General features: G+C 55.5%; 3 protein-coding genes and 1 long non-coding RNA gene across 4 annotated transcripts; 1 reads left to right on the top strand and 3 right to left on the bottom strand.

Moving 5' to 3' along the window:
- Window positions 1-86: 86 nt before the first annotated feature.
- On the bottom strand, window positions 87-3,076 carry HOXA7 (homeobox A7). The gene is made up of 2 exons (XM_017975237.4): window positions 2,568-3,076; window positions 87-1,582 (listed from the first exon to the last, which is right to left on the bottom strand). Exons 1-2 carry the CDS (start codon window positions 2,944-2,946, stop codon window positions 1,269-1,271), a joined length of 693 nt encoding a protein of 230 aa, XP_017830726.1. The 5' UTR covers window positions 2,947-3,076; the 3' UTR covers window positions 87-1,268.
- A 5,738-nt stretch (window positions 3,077-8,814) lies between these two features.
- On the bottom strand, window positions 8,815-11,944 carry HOXA9 (homeobox A9). The gene is made up of 2 exons (XM_035253558.3): window positions 11,285-11,944; window positions 8,815-10,241 (listed from the first exon to the last, which is right to left on the bottom strand). Exons 1-2 carry the CDS (start codon window positions 11,859-11,861, stop codon window positions 10,003-10,005), a joined length of 816 nt encoding a protein of 271 aa, XP_035109449.1. The 5' UTR covers window positions 11,862-11,944; the 3' UTR covers window positions 8,815-10,002.
- Window positions 11,945-15,706: 3,762 nt separating this feature from the next.
- LOC118143650 (uncharacterized) lies at window positions 15,707-18,332 on the top strand. Its single transcript, XR_004727918.3, has 2 exons — window positions 15,707-16,179; window positions 17,712-18,332. It is a non-coding gene; the product is annotated as an uncharacterized LOC118143650 (long non-coding RNA).
- Window positions 17,019-20,707, bottom strand: HOXA10 (homeobox A10). The gene is made up of 2 exons (XM_002751450.6): window positions 19,736-20,707; window positions 17,019-18,572 (listed from the first exon to the last, which is right to left on the bottom strand). The coding sequence occupies exons 1-2, from the start codon at window positions 20,691-20,693 to the stop codon at window positions 18,298-18,300; spliced, it is 1,233 nt and encodes a 410-aa protein (XP_002751496.1). The 5' UTR covers window positions 20,694-20,707; the 3' UTR covers window positions 17,019-18,297.
- Between the last annotated feature and the right edge of the window lie 1,515 nt (window positions 20,708-22,222).

The following is a 22,222-nucleotide window of genomic DNA, read 5'->3' as shown; positions in this document are numbered from 1 at the left end:
ACCCCACTTTTGCTTCCTCACTGCCTCTTGCCCTCCAGCCATGCTCACCTCCCCTTTCACGTCCCCTCTGGATAAAGCAGTCCACATTTTTGTCACCAAGCATCTTTATTTTTCTGTTACATAAAACAGTTAGCTGGGCTGGGAAGTGTGCCTTCCCTGAACCCCAGGATGGAGCTGAGGGAGATACAGGACAACGCGGGAGATGAAGGGCATTGCGGAAGGCATTGGACCTCCCCATTCACTACAGTTAGCTCAAGACAACACACCATGCTACAAAGTCACCCCAATACCACATCCTTTCCAAGTCAAGACACTGTCCTACAAATGAACTCCAAGACTATAGAAATGACCAAAAAAATCTTGTTCAAATATACAGTATTTGCTATTACAGGAAACGTCAGGGTGTACATATTTAACACAGCTGAACAGCAAGATACAGGAGCCAGAGGAAAGGATAGTGAAGCTGGGAGCATCTCCACAGTCCTACTAAGCAGAAGCTAACCCAGAGGTCTGCAGCCAGCCCAGGAACATTCCCCTCCAGAAGTGGGGGGGGGGTGATGGGCCTGAACTTTGGGTGCCAAGCCAGAGAAGGAGGGATTCTAGGGTGCAGCATTTAGAATGCTTTTTGGAATAAATATATTATTTTTCAATTTAAATAGATGCCAATACCCTGGTCCTGGACCTCAGCACATTCTCAGGGACCCCAAAGACTGCCAGCTATAAGCAGCAGGGGCCTTGCCTGGGAGTAGTCGGCACTAGGTAGCAGGCAAGCCAGCCAGCACGAAATAGGTAGTTTTAGGGGAGTAGGTAGTACTGAGATTCACGTTCTTGCGGGTCTGGGAGGGTGGTGCTGGATGTCTGCCAGTGTTGGGATACATAGGGGCTTCCTGGGAATGGAGGCCCTCTGGGGCTGGATACATAGGTAGTTTGGGGGTGCCTCGAGCGGAGGCCTGTGCTAGGTAGTATTTTGGCCGTGCCAGCACCGGGCCGGCTGGCCTGGGATTGGGGGTATCTGTTGGGGTCGTCAGAGGCGAGGGAATCCAAGGCGACCTAGTCTCTGTGGCCGCTCAGTACAGAAAAGTTGGGAGCTGGAGTGGGTGATGGGGCGGGTAGAATGCAGGTTGGGGACTGGGTTTTCTGGTTGTTGGGTTTTTTTTTTTTTTTTTACATTTTCTTTTATTTTTTCCATTTTTGTAAATAAAACCAGTGAGTCTCTTAAAGACGCTTTTCCGACTGTCCGGTGCAGCAAAGGCCCGGGCTCCGGCCCCTCATTCCTCCTCATCTTCTTCTTCTTCATCTTCGTCCTCCTCATCGGCCTTGTCCGCAGCAGCGCTGGCGGCGGCAGAGGGCATGTCGCCCTCGGGAGCTGCGGCGGCAGCAGGACATTCGTCCTTATGCTCTTTCTTCCACTTCATGCGGCGGTTCTGGAACCAGATCTTGATCTGGCGCTCGGTGAGGCAGAGCGCGTGGGCGATTTCAATGCGGCGGCGCCGCGTCAGGTAGCGGTTGAAGTGGAACTCCTTCTCCAGCTCCAGCGTCTGGTAGCGCGTATAGGTCTGGCGGCCCCGCTTCCTGTCAGGTCCTGAGAACAGACATGCGGACACATGAACACAGGACAGACAAGCAGACAGGGCACTCCTTAGGCTGCTGTCCCAGAGCCCGCACCTTCCTCCTGGTCTAGTTCCAGGCGGGCATCCCCTCGGCCCCAGGCCCCGCACAGAGATAGGGGAGGAGGCGGAGTGTTAGGGAAAGACCCCAATTGCAGGGCCAGATGCACAGGCAGCTCTATAATGAGCAAAGGCACAGAAAGCCAACTTTACAACGGACCTTTCCAGCCGGCTAAGCGTCCACAATGTCCTGCTTCCCCTGACAAAGGGAAACTGTAAATATAGAGTGTGGACAATCGGGAGACGCTGCACTTTTGCCATTCAAAGATGAGCCCGGCTGTTCCCAGGCCTTGCTAGGCAAGTGGGCGACCCTTCCCAACAGCCTAAGACCTTATTCCCAGGACCTTCCTAGGGCACCCCGACCCTCTGTCTTCACTTCCTCACCCCCATCTTGAAATGGCCCCGGGCACAGGGTCGCATTAGAGGCCCTGGAGGGCTTGGCTCTCCCAGCTTTTGAGAAAGAAAAGCCAGGCAGCAAGGAAAAGGAGGTGGAGGGAGGGAGAGAAGAAGAAAGGGAGGGAGGGTGACAGAGGAGGGAGAGAGAATAGCGAACAAACTTAATGTTAAAATTCCAAGGCAAATGGAGTTAAATAAATTTACGAGGATCAAACCCATTAATTGGGCCATAAAAAGTTTTATGAGCCTCATTTACATACAATGCTATGGGCTCCACGCAATGGCGCCTCCGCTCTAATTAAAACCAGAAAGGCTGCGCCGGGAGTCACGGGGCTGGCGGCTCGCAACTGCCTGGATCCGCTCTCCCGGCCCCGCGCTCCGCGCTCCCGGCTCCCGCTCCCGCTCCCGCTCCCACTCCCACTCCCACTCCCACTCCCACTCCCACTCCCACTCCCACTCCCACTCCCACTCCGCCAGCCCGGCCCGCCTAGCGGCTGCGCCTACCTGAAGACCGCATCCAGGGGTAGATGCGGAAATTGGCCTCTGCCGGGCCATGCAGCGCGCCCTCGTCCGCCTTGTCGCAGGCGCCTTTGGCGAGGTCACTGCAGAGCCCGGGGATGTTTTGGTCGTAGGAGGTGCAGGGCAGGTTGCCGTAGGCGTCGGCGCCCAAGCCGTAGCCCGACGCGAAGGGGCTCTGATAAAGGGGGCTGTTGACATTGTACAAGCCCGGAACGGTAGAGGGGAAGGCGCCGGCACTCGCCCCGTAGCCGCTTCTCTGTGAGTTGGGCGCAAAGGAGCAAGAAGTCGGCTCGGCATTTTGGAACAGAGAAGCCCCCGCCGTATATTTGCTAAAAAGCGCGTTCACATAATACGAAGAACTCATAATTTTGACCTGTGATTTGTTGTCCGGCAGCTTTCAGTGTCGGTTTTACGAGGTAGCTTGATATATGATAACATTACACCCCCAGATTTACACCAAACCCCATTTTCTTTTGGACGGAGCTCGCCGCAGCACGTGACCGCCCACATGACCGCCTCCGCCAATCTCAGCAGCCCTCACAGGTGGTCTCGCTCCGCGGGGCCCGCGGCCGCCTAGAATGGAAGGGGAAGACGCTCAAATATGCGGCCCACGAATCCGCCCGCGGTCGGCGGGCCTGGCGCGTCCTGCAGAAAAATACCCGGAGGCCTGGCGGGGGCGACCAGCTGGCAGCCAACGTGGGCACTGGGGTATGCGGACGCCGGGGGGCGCCGGCCCCGCGCAGCCCCCTCACTCCTGCTAGTAAGCCCTGGACCAAGCTTGAGGATCCTCCCCGTCCCTCTCCTGTCCGGTTGCCCAGCCCCTGGTAGGGTCTCTGTCCCCGCGCACCAGACTGCCCGGCGGTGGCCTTGTGGACAGGACTCAGCTATGAGCAGATCGACTCTGCCCAAATCTTCCCTCGCCCAGGGCCGGTGGGCGACAGGCCGGACTTGGACTCGGATCCCGACGGGGAAGGCGCAGCGTCGCTGGCAGCTGCAGCGAGAATGCCACCGCAAAGTGGAACCATGTGGTTCGAATAAAGTCAACGTCTTCCAGCTTCCTTTCCTTAATCGGCGGCACACTGTTTATCCGCCCTAAAGGAAGCAGTGAAATATTTATCTATTAATGAGCCTCATTTGCCAACAGATTTATTAACGTTGGGTTCTCCTCCCTTCTCCCGGACGCTATAGTGCTGCAGGGAGTGTGCCTTCGCTCCTGGGCACCTGGCTGGCTCCAAGAGACCAATAAATGGCTAAAGATTCCTTTGTTCTTGCCACAACTTCTAGTTCCCCTTTGGCGCACGGGAGCCAGGGTTGTTTTCCCCAGCTTGGAGAAATCTCAGGCCCGCACCCTTCCAGGCACTTCCAATACTGGAAGGTTTCCAGCAGCCTTCGCCTCATCTACCCTTAGGCCTCCACCTCGTGGGCCTGGGTGCCTGGGAACAATGCATTCTTTAGAGCCGATTTGGAGAAGGGCTTCTGGCGTCTGGGGACCGCAACCCTCTGTGGACTACCATTTCTTTTGAAGACACCAAAAACAAATAAGGGGACCACCCCCCAAAGGCCACCCAGCTGTGGAGGCTTCACCTATCCAAGTACCAGCTCACACGGAGCTGAGCGCACAGTGGTCTCAGTCCCTTCCATCCAGGACTCCAATTCCTACCTTTCCTGGCCTCCGAACCCTGCACCATGTTGGACCAGCTCAAGCCCCTGCTGCCCACGGCTCGGTGGAGGATGGTGGGGAGAACGCTTTCCCTAAACGCCTCATAAACTGCCCGGGCCGCGCTGGAAGCCCGGCCACCTTTTACTGCCCAGCTCGATTACACACCATAAACCCGACCTCACAATGGAATTGCCCCGGAAATTCTCCTGTAAATTATAGAGTTTAGTTCCTTGTGTACAAAGCACTTCCCATCACTTTCAGAGGGTCCAGGCCGCCCCAATTTACCGCACCCTCTCAGGGGGTCCCAGGAACACAAAAGGTGGAGAGATGGTTCAGATCGGGATGCCAGGGAGCCCCAGTTCCTGCGCAGTGAGCCACCGGGGCTTGAGTGGGTAGGCGGGGGCTGCTGGGGCAGGTGGGCCCTGGGTTGTCTCCTGCGGGGACACAGAAGCCCTGGGGGGCGGGGGAGGATATCCGGAGATGCCCTTTATGGCGGATCAGATGATACCTTGTCTCTGCTGGAGAATAGAGGGAGTAAGACAGAAAGAAAAAAACCTAAATAATCCTAATCGCATCGCCTTCTGGAAGGAAATAAAAACCCAAGAAAGTTAAAGGAAGATGAAGCAAACAAGAAGGCTAGGAGATCAAAGAGGCAGAATTAGACCGCTTTAGACCAATAAATTGTTCCTGGGGTGACACAGAGCAAGACGCAAAGAGAAAAGACCAAGGCCCCCGCCGCCGTCGCCGTCTGTCTAGACTCAAGCGGCTGGAGGGGCCGACAGCACTGGTGTTTAAAGTAGAACCTACCCAGTCCAACAACCCTAGAGGGGAGCGATTTCGGGGATCGTGGGAAGGAACGCACTTCGTCAAGGGAGGGCTGGGCTCCCTCGTCACCAGCTGATCCCTGCCCCGGTTTTGCCCGGGCGCGCGTCCAGAAGTTCTGGCAGGACGCACTGCCCCTCTGCCCCGGCCAAAGAGGATCTGGATACTGCCCGCAAGGCTTCGACCCTTCTGGAACCAAGTCAGCCAACTGGGCCAAGTCCTGCGGACACTGAAACCTCCCTTTCGTTTCCAGGCTTCTCTCTCCCCTCCTGCCTTCTGTGGTCTGATTTAAAACGAAAGGTTGGATAAAATCAGGCTTTCAATAGTCTTCTTTAATTGCGTGTTCTCTAGTCATTGGTTCTCTACTTATTTGACTGAAAAGACACAAATGCACTAGGTTATGTGAGATAATTTTGACAGGAATACTCGTTCACCCTTGGCCTGAAGCAGGCACATGTAGGTGGGTTTCTAATCAGCCGAGCTATCTTTAGATAGACATTTTCCACTGATGTCCCTGAGCTTCCTTCCTACCTACTGACAGAGTGTGTTCACCCTGCTTCTTGTTACCAAATAGTCCAATATTTCAATTGAATTAAGAAGGCAAAGTCAGCTCTAAGCAGCGAATCGCGCCTTCTAGAGATCTGGGTGACTGGCAAATTGCTCTTAAGGTTTCCACCCGTGCCTCTCTCAGGGACTGCATCTGTTCCCCACCCAGTGAGTGATCCCTGCCCTGGGTGCAAAGACAAACCCGTCCCCGTCTCCGACGGTGCAAATGAGATTGAGTTGGTGCGGGGTCTTGCCTAGGTGAAGGCCCGCTGCGGGGAAGCCACTCCCAGGCTTCCCAGATGAAAAGTAGCCTCCCAGCCACCAGCCTGCCAAGGGCAGGGGAGGCGCCTTTGGACAGTTCATCCAGGCCTGGGAGACCCTGGCGGCCTGCACCTACCTGAGGTCTCCGTGATCAGTGGAGAGACGCAGTCACCACCAATGTGTGACTTCGTTTATTTGTAGTTACACAAATCGAGCTTTCTCTCTGCATCCACAGATCTGCGACTTCACCATTTATTTGTAGTTGCGTAAACAGAGCTATCTACGGCTTGGCTACATAGCCACGATTGACTCCTGGGGAAGCTATAAAACCCTTCTTACAATTAGATGTTGGGAAATTATGTACGGAAATATAATGAAGGCGTGTGTCGGTAATATCGACGTATATATATACATATATGTGAGAGGAGAGAGACAAAGAGGGAGAGAGAGAAAGGAGAGAGATTGTGTGTGTGTGTGTGTGTGTGTGTGTGTGTAAGGAGAGGAGAAGAAACACCCAGGAGAGACTTCAGCCAAAATCCCGTCCCCAGTTTTACAGCATGTACAGCACGGAGATGCGGGTCGTAAACATTTTGTGGGTTTGGCGGAGACTATTACGACCCAAATAAATGCACTGTGCCGCGTGTTCACAGGGCTCCGGGGCGCTTCGAAAGGTTCTCTGTTTGCTTTTGCGTTTTCCCTCTGGAACCATTCGATATCCGTGGCTGATGCTCGCACCCGTAGAGCCCGCAGCGTGTTCCCTGCCTGGGGTCCGGGAGAGGCTGGGCCTGGATTGGGGTCCCCTCCCTTCTGGCCTCCTGAGAGGGAAACGCCAAAGCAGGCTCGGTTCCTCTACAGCGGAAGACATTCCGCAGCCAGACAGCACAGGCGGCTTCCACTCCGTGAGCAACACTTTTGGTGCTACGGTGTGATCGTTATATTAAACATCACATTAAAAATATAACTAAAGCAGTTCTTGGTCTGTCCCCCGGGATTCTCCTTCCCAGCCAACTCGGCCCGGCCCCTGGACCTACAGTGGACAGAAACCGAGATTGCCGTTACGCCCAATTTTCACCGCCTAATTTTATTGCCTCGATTCAAGCCGGCCGAGTCCCGGGGTCCTGGCTCTGTCTTGGGTTCTGGCTCGCTGGGCCCTGACCCAGATCGCAGGGTTCGGGGGCCTCCGGGGCGGCCGCGGGATCCGTGGTCACGGAGTGAGCCCTCGTCACGCCCTGTGCACACCCTCTGGAGCGGTCGTCAGGTCTGGGGGCTGCAGGCGTTCCTCCAGGGTCCGTCAGTCAGCCGGGGCTCCCTGGCGCCTGGCTGTGTCCCGGCTGAGGACGGTGACCCTGGAGCCGCGCCCGCGTCTGGAGCTGCAGCCTCGCGGCCGCCTGGACAGCTGCAGCCGGGCAGCCTTGGGCCCTCGGGATACGCTCTGGGAGGCGAGAGCGGTGAGGGTCGGGCAAGCTCCCTCCGATTCCTTGTTTCCCAGCGAGGCTTCTAGCCAGGAGTGAGCTGCACTGAAAATACAGGGCGGCTGTTCACTAAAATCTGGGGCTCCTATTCCAGAAAGGCTAGTGTCAAGTCGACATCTTAGGAACTTCCCCAGGGTCGCGGAGGCGGGAGATGGCGGCTCGGAAGCCTCTTGCGTGGAGCCACACTGCCATCTGCTGGCCACCTTTTGGTTCTGCATCCCCAGCTGCCTCGCCGGGCCGGAGCTTTGGGAGCCGCGGGCGAGCCCACAGCACCCCACTCCCAAAGGAGGGGTGCGGGCCTAGTCCCCGGGAAGTCTGCATGGAGCCCGGAATCTACTGCAGAGGAGGCAATTCCAATAAAAGAGCTGTTTCCGCAGCCGCTTTATCGGCGGCAGACAGAACAAATGAACAAATGAAAGGGCTTTGGTGAAATAGCCTAATTGGGGCTGGACAGTTGTAAACTCATTAAGGACCGAATTCCAGACAGTTCGCAGACCCGGCCTTTATGGCACACTCTTACTGCCTATTCTTTGAAGTTCCTTCTGTCTGCAACAACAGAGGGCGTCCCAACCTGGCGGAGGGGTGGGGGGTGGGGGTTAGTGGCTGCCGCATCCACCCGCGCCCTGGTTCCCCTTTTAAGCTTAGAACACAGCCAACTTTGCAGAAGTCGTGGAGTGGGGGAGGGGGAAGGAAGAGAGAAGCAAAGAGTGGTAGGGGAAGCGAGGCCGAACCCTCCGGCCACATCTGGAAAGCGCTCGGGCCTCCGAAGTTGTGGCCATTCCCCCCGCAGCCCTTTACACCCCATAAACAGTAACAGCCCTCATTTTCTTTTATGGCTCTTCGGGGCTCGTCAGTTGCCTTAGCCAGCCCTGCCTCTGTTAGGACTTGTGCTCGGCAGGGGCTTGCAGTGCGGGACTCAGATTCTCCTGGGCCAGGCTGGCAGGCCGCTGCGGGTGGTGCGCGGTGCGAGGATGCTGGGCTTCGTTCCCTTGCAAGCCCCCAAAATGTTTGCCTGCATGGCCGCGTTGGTCTGGTGGGGCTTCTATTTCCCTCTGCAGAGTAGGCTTAGAAGTTGGCCCCCAGCTCTTTATCCTGCCACCCTCTCACCCTTTTCCCCACCAAGCCCAAGTTTGGGAATTCTCCTGGGGGCACCAAGGTGGAATAGTGGTCTTTCCACCGCTGCTGGCCAGCCCAGCGCAGCCCAGCTTCTCAGGGGCTACTCCGCAGTCCGGCACATAGACACAAGGGCGGGAGCCTGGCTCCGCCGGCGGCTTTCCCAGCCTTTCTCGCCGCCAGGCAGCCGGCCTGGTTGGGAGAGCTTAGCTCCGCGGACTGGTTGTGGCAGGTCCCGCTCCGGAAAGCAAAACAGAGGCAAAATTGGGGCTTTCTCCCCAACCCAGCCCGCCCCAACCAGAGACTCTACACAAGCTCCCCTGACCCAGAGAAGAAGAAAGAGCAGACTGGCAGAAAATAGAAAAGAATCAATATATTTTATTTGGCAAAAAGTTAAATATAATCTCAACACAACAATTTGGTCAGTAGGCCTTGAGGTAACTATTGCAAACTATAGTGTAGGTTCAGTCCGATGGAAACCCCAGATTCATCAAGGATACAAATCTGCAGTAGTCCAATGGCGGTTTCATAGTGTATAATTTATTATCAATAAAATTAACTTCGTTACAATCAGCATTCATTTTCTCCGATTAAAATTAAGCAAAAACCCTAGGTAGTAACCTTCTGCACATATGTATAGCTCCGAATTTCGTCACTGTTCATCTGGTGCAAGAACAATATTCAAGCTTGTTTGATTATGCATATTTCCTTTAATCATATAGATTATATATACAATGGACAAGACGGGACTATAGATCACGGAGAGACTAAAATGCCCGCATTTCTAATGTGGAGAAAACGATGAATCTATGTATCCCCGAGAACACTTAAAAAAAATTTTTTTTTATTTCACTGGGAAATCCTTAGAGCTAGTTTACAATCATAGGTTAACAGCCTAATTATACAGAAGACATATTCTACTACAGAGCTATACTCTATGCAACTGTTTTCCCCCCTCATAAACAACCTGAGTTCAAATTGAATTCTAGCTTCCACAATCACAACGGGTGCATCACCCAATACACAGAAGTTTGAGTCACAAAACATAATTACCACAATAAAACACAGTGTTCAAGTATCTTGGCAGAGCAATCTGCCGCACAAACAGCAAATTAAATTAACTACACAGACTAAAAACTATACAGCCCACCATCAACAGTTGTGCATTATAAAAAGGTAGTTTCTTTCCTTTTGTTTTAAGTCAGGAACAGGTAGATTTTTAAAAAATATGTACAACCTAGCACACATAGCTATCAGCACGAATGCCCACCCCCCCACACACCTTTTTTTTTTTTTTTTTTTTTTTTTTTTGTCTTACAGAAAATGGAAAGCTTACAATACCTCCTCCATCAAAGCTGCAGGCCTAGGAGCCGGCCTGCGCAGGGTTTGCTTGGGTGGGGGGAGATGTGGCCTGAGGTTTAGAGCCGCTTTGTGCGGGACGGTGGAGGCTAGGGTGGGGGTGAGAGAAGGGAGAAGGAGGAAGGGGGACGGGCAGTTCTTTCTTTCTCTCTAGCTCATTCTTTTTTCTAAATAAACCGAAACGACATCACTCGTCTTTTGCTCGGTCCTTGTTGATTTTCTTCATTTTCATCCTGCGGTTCTGGAACCAGATCTTGACCTGCCTCTCGGTGAGGTTGAGCAGCCGGGCCACCTCGTACCTGCGGTCCCTGGTGAGGTACATGTTGAACAGAAACTCTTTCTCCAGTTCCAGGGTCTGGTGTTTTGTATAGGGGCAGCGCTTTTTCCGAGTCGAGCGCGCATGAAGCCAGTTGGCCGCTGGGTTATCTGTGGGGAAGAGAGACACTGGGTTTAGGAGGAGGAGAGGCACACTCTTCTGGGGGCAAAGGAACCTCCTGGGTGGGGTCTCTGGCCAAAATGCAGAATTCCGCTGAATTAGTTAGGAAAGGCAGTCAGGCCTCGGACACAATGGAACCCTGACAGTCAGACGCACAGACGGTCACTTACAATTGCACGCAGTAAAACTTCGGCTCTCCCTCCCCTCCAAGACCCTCCTTTTTCTTACTCTGTCCTCTTGTTCCCCCTCTCCTTCCTCCCACTCTCCCAGCGCTGTATAGAATGAAATTTGGAAATAGATTTCCTTCTTGCCACGCAGAGGGAAAGCATGCTGCCTTGCGCCTTGTGAGAATGGAATTCCTCTCTCCTGCTCACTGGCTTGGCTTGTCTTCCCCACCTTTCCCTCTACGCGCCTCACTCCTTATTTGACCTTCCTAGAAGGCCTTCGGAGCTGGGTAAGCCGCAGGGCTCCCCAAGGCTGTTGATCACGTCTCTGGCTTATTTGAATAATCTGGCATGGGGACCCTTGTGGCCCCGGTCGCCCGCAGCCTCATCTTGGCAGGATTTACGCCGCCACTGGCCGAAGGCAAGAAGTGGAGGGAATCCGCCGTCTTCCCCAGCGTCCCGGCTTCGGCTGCCCTGCTGCTGCCGCTCGCAAATAATCTAGTCGCACAAAAGGCTCTCTCGGCTGCATTGCTTTCGAAGAATGGCCCAAAGTATCTCGGTCCTGGGCCCGCGCAGCCAAGAAGAGGGGCGGCCAGTCTTGGTTCGGCCTGTAGTGCCATGCCCACCCCGCCCCCTGTCCCTGCAGCAGCCGCCTCCTCTCCCGCAACCCTGCGAGTGGCTCCTCACTGCTCTCCCGACTTGGGGCCTTATCCGAGGCGTCCCAAACACCAACTTCTGGCTCCCGGCCCCAACTCAGGAGGTTCCCAGCGATGACTAAGGCAGGCTCAAGAGAAAGCTGGCGGGCTAGCAGATCCGGGAGGCCGGCGTGGAGGCGGCGGCGGTGGCGGCGGATTTGAAGGGACACTTACTGGGATCGATGGGGGGCTTGTCTCCGCTGCTCTCATTCTCAGCATTGTTTTCAGAGAAGGCGCCTTCGCTGGGTTGTTTTTCTCTATCAACTGGAGGAGAACCACAAGCATAGTCAGTCAGGGACAAAGTGTGAGTGTCAAGCGTGGGACAGTCACCCCTTCTGGCCGACAGCGGTTCAGGTTTAATGCCATAAGGCCGGCTGGAGGGCAAGCCCGCGAAGGAGAGCGCACCGGGCGTGGGCTCCAGCCAGGAGCGCATGTACCTGCCGTCCGGCGCCGCCGCCGCCATGGGCGCCTGGGGGTGCACGTAGGGGTGGTGGTGGTGGTGGTACACCGCAGCGGGTACAGTGTTGGTGCCCGCCGCGTGCACCGGGTTCCACGAGGCGCCGAACACCGCCGCCTTGGACTGGAAGCTGCACGGGCTGAAGTCGGGGTGCTCGGCCAGCGTCGCCGCCTGCCGGGGGGGCTGGCCCAGAGTACCCGGCGCATAGCGGCCAGCGCTCAGCTCGTCAGCAGCGTCTGCGCCCAGCAGGAACGAGTCCACGTAGTAGTTGCCCAGGGCCCCAGTGGTGGCCATCGCCGTGCCCAGCGCCTGGCCGGCCCGGCCCGACCCACGGAAATTATGAAACTGCAGATTTCATGTAACAACTTGGTGGCACCGGGGGGGGGGGGAGTACAGTCACCTAATAAGTTGGCGGCGCCCGCGCCCCCATTGGCCGCGCGCGTCACGTGCCCGCCCGGCAGAACAATAACGCGTAAATCACTCCGCACACTATTAATGGCCCGGTGTTTTGCAGTCATAATTTTTATAGCAAAAGCCATATGTTTTTATGCAAAGGGATCGTGCCGCTCTACGATCGGGTTTGTTTTAATTGTGGACAACGAAGATTAAAAGATCGAATGTGGCCTTGCCTCTGTATTCTCCCCTGCCGCCCCACCCCATGCACACACTTCTTAAGCGGACTATTTTATATCACAATTAATCACGCCATCAGGAAGGCGCGGGTCCCGCGTGCGAGTGCGGCCAGCGGAGCCCCTCACATAAAATTAGACAATAATTGAAGCCATAAAAAAGCAGCCAAATCGCATTCTCGCTCTACTGTATTTAAATCTATATTTATGATATTTCATAAGGAGTTATTGTTTCAGAAGCCACACAGGCTGGCGGGAAGTCGGGAACGACCAACAGATTCGTTTGCCTTGCCTTGGCTCCCAGCTGTAAAAATTTACGAGGACTTGGAAAGGTTAAATTAGACTGTTGTGTTTGGTTGGCGAGCTCCCTGTAAATAATCCCTGCAGTCCCCGGGAGAGGTGAGTTTACCGCCGGCCACAAAAAGTCAAATTCAACGCAGTATCTGTCCCAAATGGAGCTGCCACCGGCCCTGCCAGGGCACTCCAGACAGGGACCGGCATCCAGGGAGCATCGCGGGTGTAGGTCCCCACGGCTACCCGCCTGGAGCGACTCGCGCCAGGGCAGCCCTTAAATTTGCCTTTGCTCCTCCTCTGAGGACCCCACCGAGGAGCTGGCCGGAGGATAGCGGCCAGAGGCTCCAAGGTCGAAGGGTTTGAGAGCCTGGTTTTTTGTGAGGCGCCCTCGGTCCCCGGGTTCTCGACTCCACGCCCTTCTTATCAGCTGGGAACCAGAATTTCCAGGCGCAGGCGGCTGGCCACCCAGCCCTGTTCTCCACCTCAGAGGCCCTAACCCTGAGGGCTGCAAGCTTGGTCGCGCTCCCTGAACCCCAGCTGGGGGCAGGGGGAAGGAAAAACAAACAAACAAACAAAAAACCTCAGCAAGTGACATCAATAGAAGGCGAGTTAGGCTTCGGAAAAGGCAGCCCCGCCTAAGTGAGGTGGCTGGGAAGCCGCACAGCTGTGGCCTGTCCGGGGCCGTGTGAGCCTTTCAGGGCTCCTTCCTTCCTCCCTTTCAGGCCACTACTCCTGGCCTCGCTTTGGTTACCTACGGGACCCGGCGACTCGGCGGAGAGGTACAAGACCCAAAGAGGGTAGCCACAGCTCAAGGCCAGGGCTGGAAATTTGAGCGAGGAAGGGCACAAGGGCATCGACTCTAATCCCATTTCTCGGCCTGGCCACGTTGGGGAAGTTTATTTCTCACCCGTTAGGGGTAAATTAAAAGGTAGCAGCTACTCCGTTAATTGGAAGGACCACCCCCCCACAACTCCTAACAGAAAGCAGCGACTCCTAGAAGAGGTAATCAAATTCACGTGTGGATCCTGTGACTGCAACAGTGTGTTTCTCATTAGCCCACTTCCCTGGCGGTGAGGCTGGCGGCCTCGGTCTCTTCCATCTCTCTTTTTTTTTTTTTTTGCCTTCATCCTCACTGGCAGTTCCAGTAATTCCCCCCCCCCCCCCCCCCCCGCCAAACACCCTGACACACTTCCCGCTGGGACTCCCAAATACCGGGCTTTCCGCCGGGAGCGAGGCTGCGACATGGCACAGATACCGACTGGGTCCGCCTTGCTGCACCCGCACCGGGAAGAGGGAAGTGGACTACACAGTGAACTCCGACGAGGCCCGTCCCGTCCGCATCTCCCTCCCCATTTTCCTTACCCCGTAAATTCCTCTGCGTCATGCCCACTCCAACCACAGTTCACCGTGTCCTAAATATCCCCGCAGTCCCCCAGGCCTCTGAGAGTTTCACTTAAAAAGTTAACCCTGGAGAAAACACTTGCTCCTAATTTTAAGTGTCTGCAAATGGGCTGGGCATGTCTGGATGCCTTTTCCACTTTTCGTAGCAGAAAAGACATTATTATTAGTATTTTTAAAGTAACAAAGCTATTCGTTTAAATAGCCCTAGCCCCAAAATAAGAGGATTACTAAATAATTAGCAGGCGTTGAGTGTTAACCAGATGTTACTGGTTCGTAGAAAGGGGAGAAAAAACACAAAACCAAATATTGCCTCCTTTTAGCCCACAGGTTTAGAGCCAGACATTCAGACTTTTGTGTCTGCTTTTATTTTAGAAGTGAAAGAGATTGCATATACATAAATAATAAATGAGTATAATTTAAAACACCCCTTCTCGACTGAGATTTCTAAAACTGTGATCTCTGAAGTAAATCCAATACCCTGGTCGAGAAAATGGCAGTAAGGAGTTGAAGGAAACGGGGCACACAGGCCTCTCAGACAGCAGGTCGGGGGCTGTGCGACAGTTCCTGGGCCTCCAGTCCAGGCATGGAAGGGTAACAGCTCTGTGGGCAGGAATCTGTAAGTGTGTGTGTTAGAGGTAGGGAGGGATGGTTTGTTTTCTGTTTTCCATAGTGAAAATGGTCAGACTGGCTCCCATCTGTAGACTACAAGTTGGAACCAGGACTCAGTTTATATCAATGGTTCTGGAATTTAGGATTTCTCCTGCCCATTTGAAACATACTGGCTCTTGGAAGGGTCCCCTTCTCCAGCACCCAGCTGCACAAAGGTGCTGTATGGAACATATTGTGTACCTGATAGAAGCCACTAGCAAGCAAGCAGTCAAACTTTGCCCCAACCGGTCTCTCAATGTGGTCGAAGTCCCAGCTGTGAACGGCGGGCCAGGAAAAGCTGGCTAAGAGCTTCCCAGCAAAGCTCCCCAGTGGCCAGGTTCCAGTGGGCTGGTTGGGCCTCAGCTCCAGTCCCTGGTAAGGCTGGTGAAGGCCTCCCTGCCTTCCATGTGGGCACACAAAGATGCAGCGAATGCGCCCTAATCAGATCTCCTAGTTAGCCGTTAGCGACAGGCTGAGAAGAAACGCAAGGCCGCCGCCATCCGGTCGTGATCATAACCGAGGCCTTGTCTGCGCAGCAGCACACCAGGCCCAAACCCACAGCCCTCAGCAGCCACCCCACGCGGGCCATTCCTCCGCAGGCTTCCCAACCTCTACTTGAGCTGCAGAGAAAAATGAAAGTCTCTAGGCTCTCCTGAAGCCAGCCCTGGGCTCCTCCCCAAGGATGTTTTGGGAAGGAGATAAGGAGGTGAAATAGAATCTGACAGAGATAGAAGATTAAAAAAAAAAAAAAAGACAAATGGAAGAAAAAGCAGGAAGGAGCAAAGGAAAGAAAAGAAGGGATAAAAGAGGAAGGCTGGAGGGCGAAAAGAAAGAAGAAAAGAGGGGCGATTCCTAGCAGAGGCCAGGCTTACAGAGAGAAGGGTAAGTGACAAGGGCAGGATCCCAGCCTCTGCCTGCCCTATCCTTCCTAGTCTCCACTGGCAGAAGGTTCTTTCCTAAGCTCACACCCAGGACTGGGATGTGTGTATGTGTGTTCCAGCCTTGTAAGAGAATGGCAGGAGGTCCCTGGGCAGGCGAATGCCTTGAGTGGCGGAGGCTCAGGATGGAAGCGCGCCCCTGACCTTGAATGGCCCAAGGCCCAGAATTCTTACCACGCCCCTGGCATCCGCGAAGAAGCAGCTAACCTGACCTTACCTGCAGTGAGCCAGGTGGAGGTGTGTGGTGGAAGGGGAAAGCCGGCCTTCTGGCACAGCACGGAGAAAGACACGAGGCTCCTGCGCAGGGAAAGCCGAGGTTGCCACCGCAGGCCTGGCACGACCAGGGCCGTGATGCCCCGCCCGGCCAGACCCCCGCCCCCCCGCCCCGCGCTCACAGGTACCTGGAGACGATTTCAACTGAAGTAATGAAGGCAGTGTCGTGCTGTCGAGAGAAAGGTGGATCCCAACAACAGGAAACTACCTAAATCACCGACCAGTTCTGGTGCTGCCCGCGAGCCGGGCTGCCTCGCTCGCCCGCCGCCGCCGCCGCCGCCGCCGCCGCTGCCACCACCGCCGCCAAGGAGAGAACCCTGCGATCGCGCCGGCCCAGCCCAGCCCCTAGACAACCTGCGCCCGCCGCAGTGACAGAGTGCCCCAGGCGGCCGCAAATGCGTCATAGGGGAAGCCTCAGGCCCCAGTAAGGTATGCCTGGGAAGGAGAGGGAGGGAAAGAAAGGGAGGAAAGGCAGGAGGAGATGAATAAAGGCGGGGAGCAGGCGAGACGAGAGCTGCTCCGAAGAGCAGTGTGCGCGCTGCTTTCCCAAATCTTGCCGCCCAGAGAGCCGGCGCCAAGAGGCGGCAGCCATGGAAGACTCGAAAGCGCCAGGGACGGTACGGAGCCCTGCTCCTTGTCTGGCCGCGGCCTCCCACCGCTTGCTCTCCTCCTCCTCCCTCCTAGTTGCCCGCCCGCCGGGGCGCGCGCTCCCGCGCCCCCTCCCCCTAACGCCCCCCCCCCAACTCTGGCAAGCAGGAAACGCGTGGCCCTACCAAGGGCCGCCAGGTGGGGGAGGCCGTGCTGGGGGAGGGGGCGGCCCCCATGCAGCCCAGCCGGGTCCACCTAACGGCTGCCCCCAGCGCTAGGGATGCACTGTGGGCCAGGCCTGCTCCACGACTCAGATTGAGGGTCATCTGAGACCCAGACACCCGCAAAATAACCGGCCTCCACCAGCCTCCCTGGGGCTCCCGAAAGAAATCCTGTTTGGCTTCCTCTGTCTATGCAGCTCCCCTCTCAACTGAAATCACTGGTCCAAGACAGCCACAATCCAGATATACTAGCAAGTCATAAAACTGAACAAAAGCCGACAAACCTTACGGCACCAGGGCTATAGGGCCCAGACAAATTACGACCGTCTAGGTAATATTTAAATAGATGCCTCAAGTAATTGCAGGAGGCTCGGGTTAGTCCTCCTGTTGTAAAAGTGGTGAACGGGATAAAGTGGAAGGTGAAGATAAGAAGTCAAAAAAGAGGTAAAATTAAAAAGCTTCATTCCACAGCTTTTATTCTATAAGAACATAAACATCGTCTTTTTTCCACGCACAGCAGCAATACAATATTAATTTATTCTGATTTAAGATTAGAAGTAAATAGAGCTAGAACTAACATTTATAATAACGATAGAATGCATTTGCTTAAAACAAGATTGGCAATTCTTCATAATAATAGACATTTATACAGATTTGTATTTATAGTTTTTTCTTTTTCTGCATCGACAGGTTTGACCCTTTTATGCATGTAACTTCACAGTATAAAGGAAATCTAAACAATGTCTCCCTTCTCTAGTTCATTCCACTTACCCCAGTCCTCCTAGGCTTCTCTGAGTTTCAGAAAGCAAAAATTTAAAAAAACCTTTTTGTTCAAGGTGATTTAAAAAAGCAACTTCACAAGATAGGGAGAATTGTGGTGTGCTTGTCGCATGTTACCAGTGGTAACGATTTTAAGGACAAAAAAAATCCACTAATTCCACATATATAAACAAAACTATATTATTTATCTACAGCCAGAAGGATATGGAAATTTAGAGGTAAATCAAACATTTTAGTCAGGCAATGTAAGACCTTACAGAAACTGGAAGAGAAGTCCCCTTCTCTTGGTAATTTTTTTCTTTTTAAAGCTGGGATATCTTACAGAGGAAGGAAAAAAAATAATCTTTCTGACTTTCTCACTTTTTAAACCAGCCAATGTCAAGCCCGTTTGCCAACCTGCATGTCCATGCCTGTAAGCCCTTCTCTTGGCCAAGGAAGAAAGGAAGAAAGAAAAAAGAAACGCAGGGGCCTGTATCCCCTGATTAAGCACAGCGTAGCACTCCAGGCAGACGTGCCCGGTGGCGGCTCCTTGCACCATTGACCTCAGGCCAGACACCTCAGCGCCAACAATGGGACCTCGGCCTTCCGGCTAGGTTTGCCCCAGGCTGGGCAGGAAACCAGCTCGGCGGAGGACAGGGGCCATTTCCAGCAGTGGGACCCCAAGACAGCAAACCAGCCCAGTCACGACTTGACACTTAGGACAATATCTCTATAGAATTTTAGCACGATATGGCTTTTTCCCCCAGAAAACAACAAATAAACCAGCACCAAGCAAACACAAAGAAAAAAAAAAGTCAGAACAAACCAGCCCTGCACAGATGTAACGGCCCAGGAGATGGCGAGAGTGGGAGGGAGGAACAGGGCTCCAACACAGGTGCGGGTTCCTGGGCAGAGGCTGAAGACAGAGGGAGGGGACCAGCGCTCGGAAAGTGGGAAAACCGCGTCGTCTGGAGCTTCATCAGGAAAAATTAAAGTTGGCTGTGAGCTCCCGGATCCGGTTTTCTCGATTCATTTTCTTCAGTTTCATCCTGCGGTTCTGAAACCAGATTTTCACTTGTCTGTCCGTGAGGTGGACGCTGCGGCTAATCTCTAGGCGCCGCTCTCGAGTAAGGTACATGTTGAACAGAAACTCCTTCTCCAGCTCCAGTGTCTGGTGCTTCGTGTAGGGGCAGCGCTTCTTCCGACCACTCTTTGCTGTGAGCCAGTTGGCTGCGTTTTCACCTTTGGAATTGCCTGGCGTGTAAGAGAATAAAAAGGGGAAGATTAGGTCGAGGCCACACGGACTGTCTGCAGGGGTGAATTGCCTCCATTTCTGCCATAAGAGAGATGTCCCAAGTCACAGAGAAAAGAGTTGTGCCCCCCGTTTTGGCTTGCTGAGAGCAAGCAGTTCCTCCAAAAATCAAGTGGGCCTTCAATCTACACCACGCTTCCAATTTACATTTTCCCCACTTTCCCAAACACCTGTTTTAGCCCTAAGCCGTAGGTGTTTGCAGAAGGAAGGGCCTGGGAGGGCAGGCAGGCTGTACATCTTGAACTTAACGCTTTTCTTTGCTTCTTGCCATATGGCAGACAAACATTTTCTGTAGCCCCCAGGCTAGGAGCACGGGGTGCTTACTTGGAAGGTGGACCGGGCAGCTTGGCTCTCTCACCCGAGGGCTCTGATTGCCCAAGACTTGATAAGGGGAGAGAGAAGAGCATCCTTGGTCCAACTGAGAAGGCACGAAAAACTATTGGGGGTCAAGGGCCCTCCCTCAAGTCTCTCCAGGAGCCAGGGGTAGGTAGCTGGGCGATTCGGAGTTCCAGGGGAAGCGAAATGGCCCTTCTCTGGCTCTCAGCTCAGGGTCCCCAGCTTCCAGGCCGGATTTGCCTTTTCTTCTCCCCGCAACGAAGATTCCCGCCCCTCAGCAACTTTGAAAAAAGCATGGGGGATCGTAAACTCGAACTTCGCCGGTTAATAGGCTTATTTATTGGCGCTGGCGGCTGCTTATTTTGGATGCCTTACAAACATCCGTGCTATCTGCGGGCGAGCTACTTTCCCTCCCTCCCCCCACCCCCCCGCGTGGGCCGCGCCGCGCAGGCTGGGCAGGGACCAGGGCACGGGGTGCTCCCGGCCACAGGGAAGAACGCACAGGAGGGGGCCTGCTCTCTGGTGTCCTCGCCCCAAGTCAGGGGGAGCTGCGGCCAGGGCCGAGGACGTCTTGCTGTGGGGCGCTAAGCCGGACATGAATTTTACTGCGTCCCCACGCCCAAATATTAAAAAGCAAGTTCACAAGGTCAGCCTGCTGCAGCTTGGGCCAAGGCCGGCCGGCTGCCGCGCGGGCTCCTGGTTCTCTGATTCTTTTCCCTGCGTCTGCCTGTGCGCCCGCCTGACTGCAGCCCTCTGCACCCCTGCTTACCCAGGGAGTCCTTCTCCGGCGAGGCTTTGCTGCTCTCGGAAGGGGCCGGGGAGAGCTCCTCCGCGGCCGAGGACGACGCGTGCGCCTCCTCGTCGCCCTGCGAGCCCCCGCCGCCGCCGCAAGCCAGAGAAGGAGGCGGCGGCGAATCGAGGGCTCGCTCCTTCCGGGCTGCATCTGCCGAGCCGGAGGCTAGCGCGGGCGGCGGATCGAAGCCGCGCCCGGGGGGCTGCGCGGGGAACGGGCCCGCCCCGAGCTGCTGCACGCCGCCGCCGCCGCTGCCATAGCCCTTGGCCGTGCCGTAGGCCTGTGAGAGGCGGAAGTAGCCAGGCACTGGCACCCCGCTGGAGGCACCCAAGGCGCAGCCGTCGGGCGGCGGGCCCCGTGGGAAGGGACCCAGTTCGGCAGCGGTGGCCGAGCCTTTGGGGCATTTGTCCGCGGAGTCGTAGAGGCAGTAGGAGCTCTCTTCTTTGATGTTCTGCGTGAAAGAGCACGAGGTGGCCTGAGGCGGGGGCTGGGGTGGTTGCGGCGGGGGCGGCGGCTGCTGCTGGGGCGGCGGCGGCGGCCCTTCGGGTGGCTCCATCCGGCAAGACCGGGGCGCGTCTAGCCACAGGTCTATGGGCGCGGGCCCATAGCCGTGCGCCCCGGAACCTAGACCCCCGCCACCCCCACCGCCGCTTGGCGACGCTGCCTCATTGCGCTTGCCGCCCAGCCCGGGGAAGAGCCCGCAGCTCTGCAGCCCGTAGGGCAGGTCGGCGGCAGGCGGCAGGTAGACCCCTCCGTGGGCGTAGTAACCGCCACCGCCGCCGCCCCCCGCGCCACCGCCACCGCTGCCTGCCTCGCCTCTGCCGGAGCTGATGAGCGAGTCGACCAAAAAAGAGTTCGCGGCGGGGCTCTCCGAGCATGACATTGTTGTGGGATAATTTGGCGAAGGGAGCAGATAGCCCTTTCTGGCTGACATTTCTTGTGCAAAACATGCTGAATACGATTAGCAATCCCCCCGCACCACGGCGGGCGCCCGCAGCCAATCCCGAGCCAGAGTTTCCGCGCGACCACTCCCAGTTTGGTTTCGTAGCGCGGGGCCGCTCTCCGAGGGCGCCCTCGGAGCCCGCGATTGATATAAATATGTAATCTGTATTGATGGGTCAGGAGACTCAAGCCCGACACCTCAGTCGGAAGGCCGGGAGTTGTGGGGGCTGCCCCAACGTGGCTGGTGGGGGACCTGGCCACTGGGCTCGCTCCGCCCCTACCCAGACGTAAGCCCCATACCCGCGTCTGTTTGAAGCGCCCTTGGGCCCCCGCGCAGTTAACAAGTCGGGTGTTAATGGTGCACGTCCAGTCCACCTTGGATGCTCACCATCCCTGTCACAGAAGCTGCCACTAGTCCCCGGTGTGCTCTGACCACTGAAGGGGCCATGTCGCGGACTCACGTGCTTCCCATTCTGTTCTGGACCTGGAGCTGGCCCCTTGTCTGAATTCCGGCTCCCCAAAAGTGGCAAACCTGACGCTACGGCTGTCAGGCTCCTCAGAGTGTCGGGAGCCCAGGATGACTTGCCTCTAATTCCAGTATCCTACAGATTTTCCCCAAAATGCAATGGCTGTTCCCTAGCCCTTAATCCCCAACACTTCTCTACCCTCGTCCGTTGATCCAGTTAGGATCTTCTCCTCTGGTGCTGTGCTCACCTGGCACGCCTTCTCTACAACTCCTGTCAGCGGACTTTGGTGGGCTGGCTGGAGTCGGGATGGGAAGCAGAAGACGCCCCTACTCCCACTCTCAAGGCCAGAGCTAGGTCCAAGCATCCCCTCATCACCCAGAGAAGACTCTAAGCCAACAGTCATTTCGGGGAAGTAAAATGGTGACCCTGGGGTCCTTGGCTGGCCCAAGGGGGAGACTTAGAGGGGTGTGCATGGTGTCAACTCTGCTGCCTTATGCTCCTGCTCTCCTTTTAGCTTTGGCACTCATATGCTCCTGGAGGCTACAACGAGAAGCAAAGTCACTACACTCCTGCCTCTCTGTCCCCTCCCCTCTTCCCCTCCCTCCCATACCCTCAGCTAGGGCAGTCCTAACTCCTGCAGTGTGTGCATTTTAACGAGGCCCCGATGAGGAAATCCGTTCCCTGCTAGGCCGGGCTGGGCTTCTGGCCCTGTTATAAGAGCATGTGGAGGCCAGGCCCTTTGCTCAGCAGACTCAGGGGCGCTGTTTTAGCCAACTGGAAATGGCCGGCCTGGGGTGCTAGCCCCCAAGTGTGACCCTCATACTAGTCTCAGGAAATGCAACGTTTTCCGGCCAGATCCAGTGGAACCCGGGAGGTCTCTGCCTTGTCCCTGTGGGCTACAGGTCTCCAGGATACCCCAGGCCTGTCTGCCCCTCCGGTTCCAGTTGGAGCTGGCATTGCTGAACGCCGGCATCCCAGGAAATAGACCGCTCAGGCCGCTGCCTGAGGCTGGGAAGGACTCCTGTATCCCGGTCATAGGTGCAGCATTTTGCCT

This window comes from Callithrix jacchus, chromosome 11 (genome assembly GCF_049354715.1).
Source record: "Callithrix jacchus isolate 240 chromosome 11, calJac240_pri, whole genome shotgun sequence".
NCBI classification, from domain to species: domain Eukaryota; kingdom Metazoa; phylum Chordata; class Mammalia; order Primates; family Cebidae; genus Callithrix; species Callithrix jacchus.
Note: the sequence above shows the minus strand (reverse complement) of the source record. Positions and strands in the feature narration are given on the sequence as shown.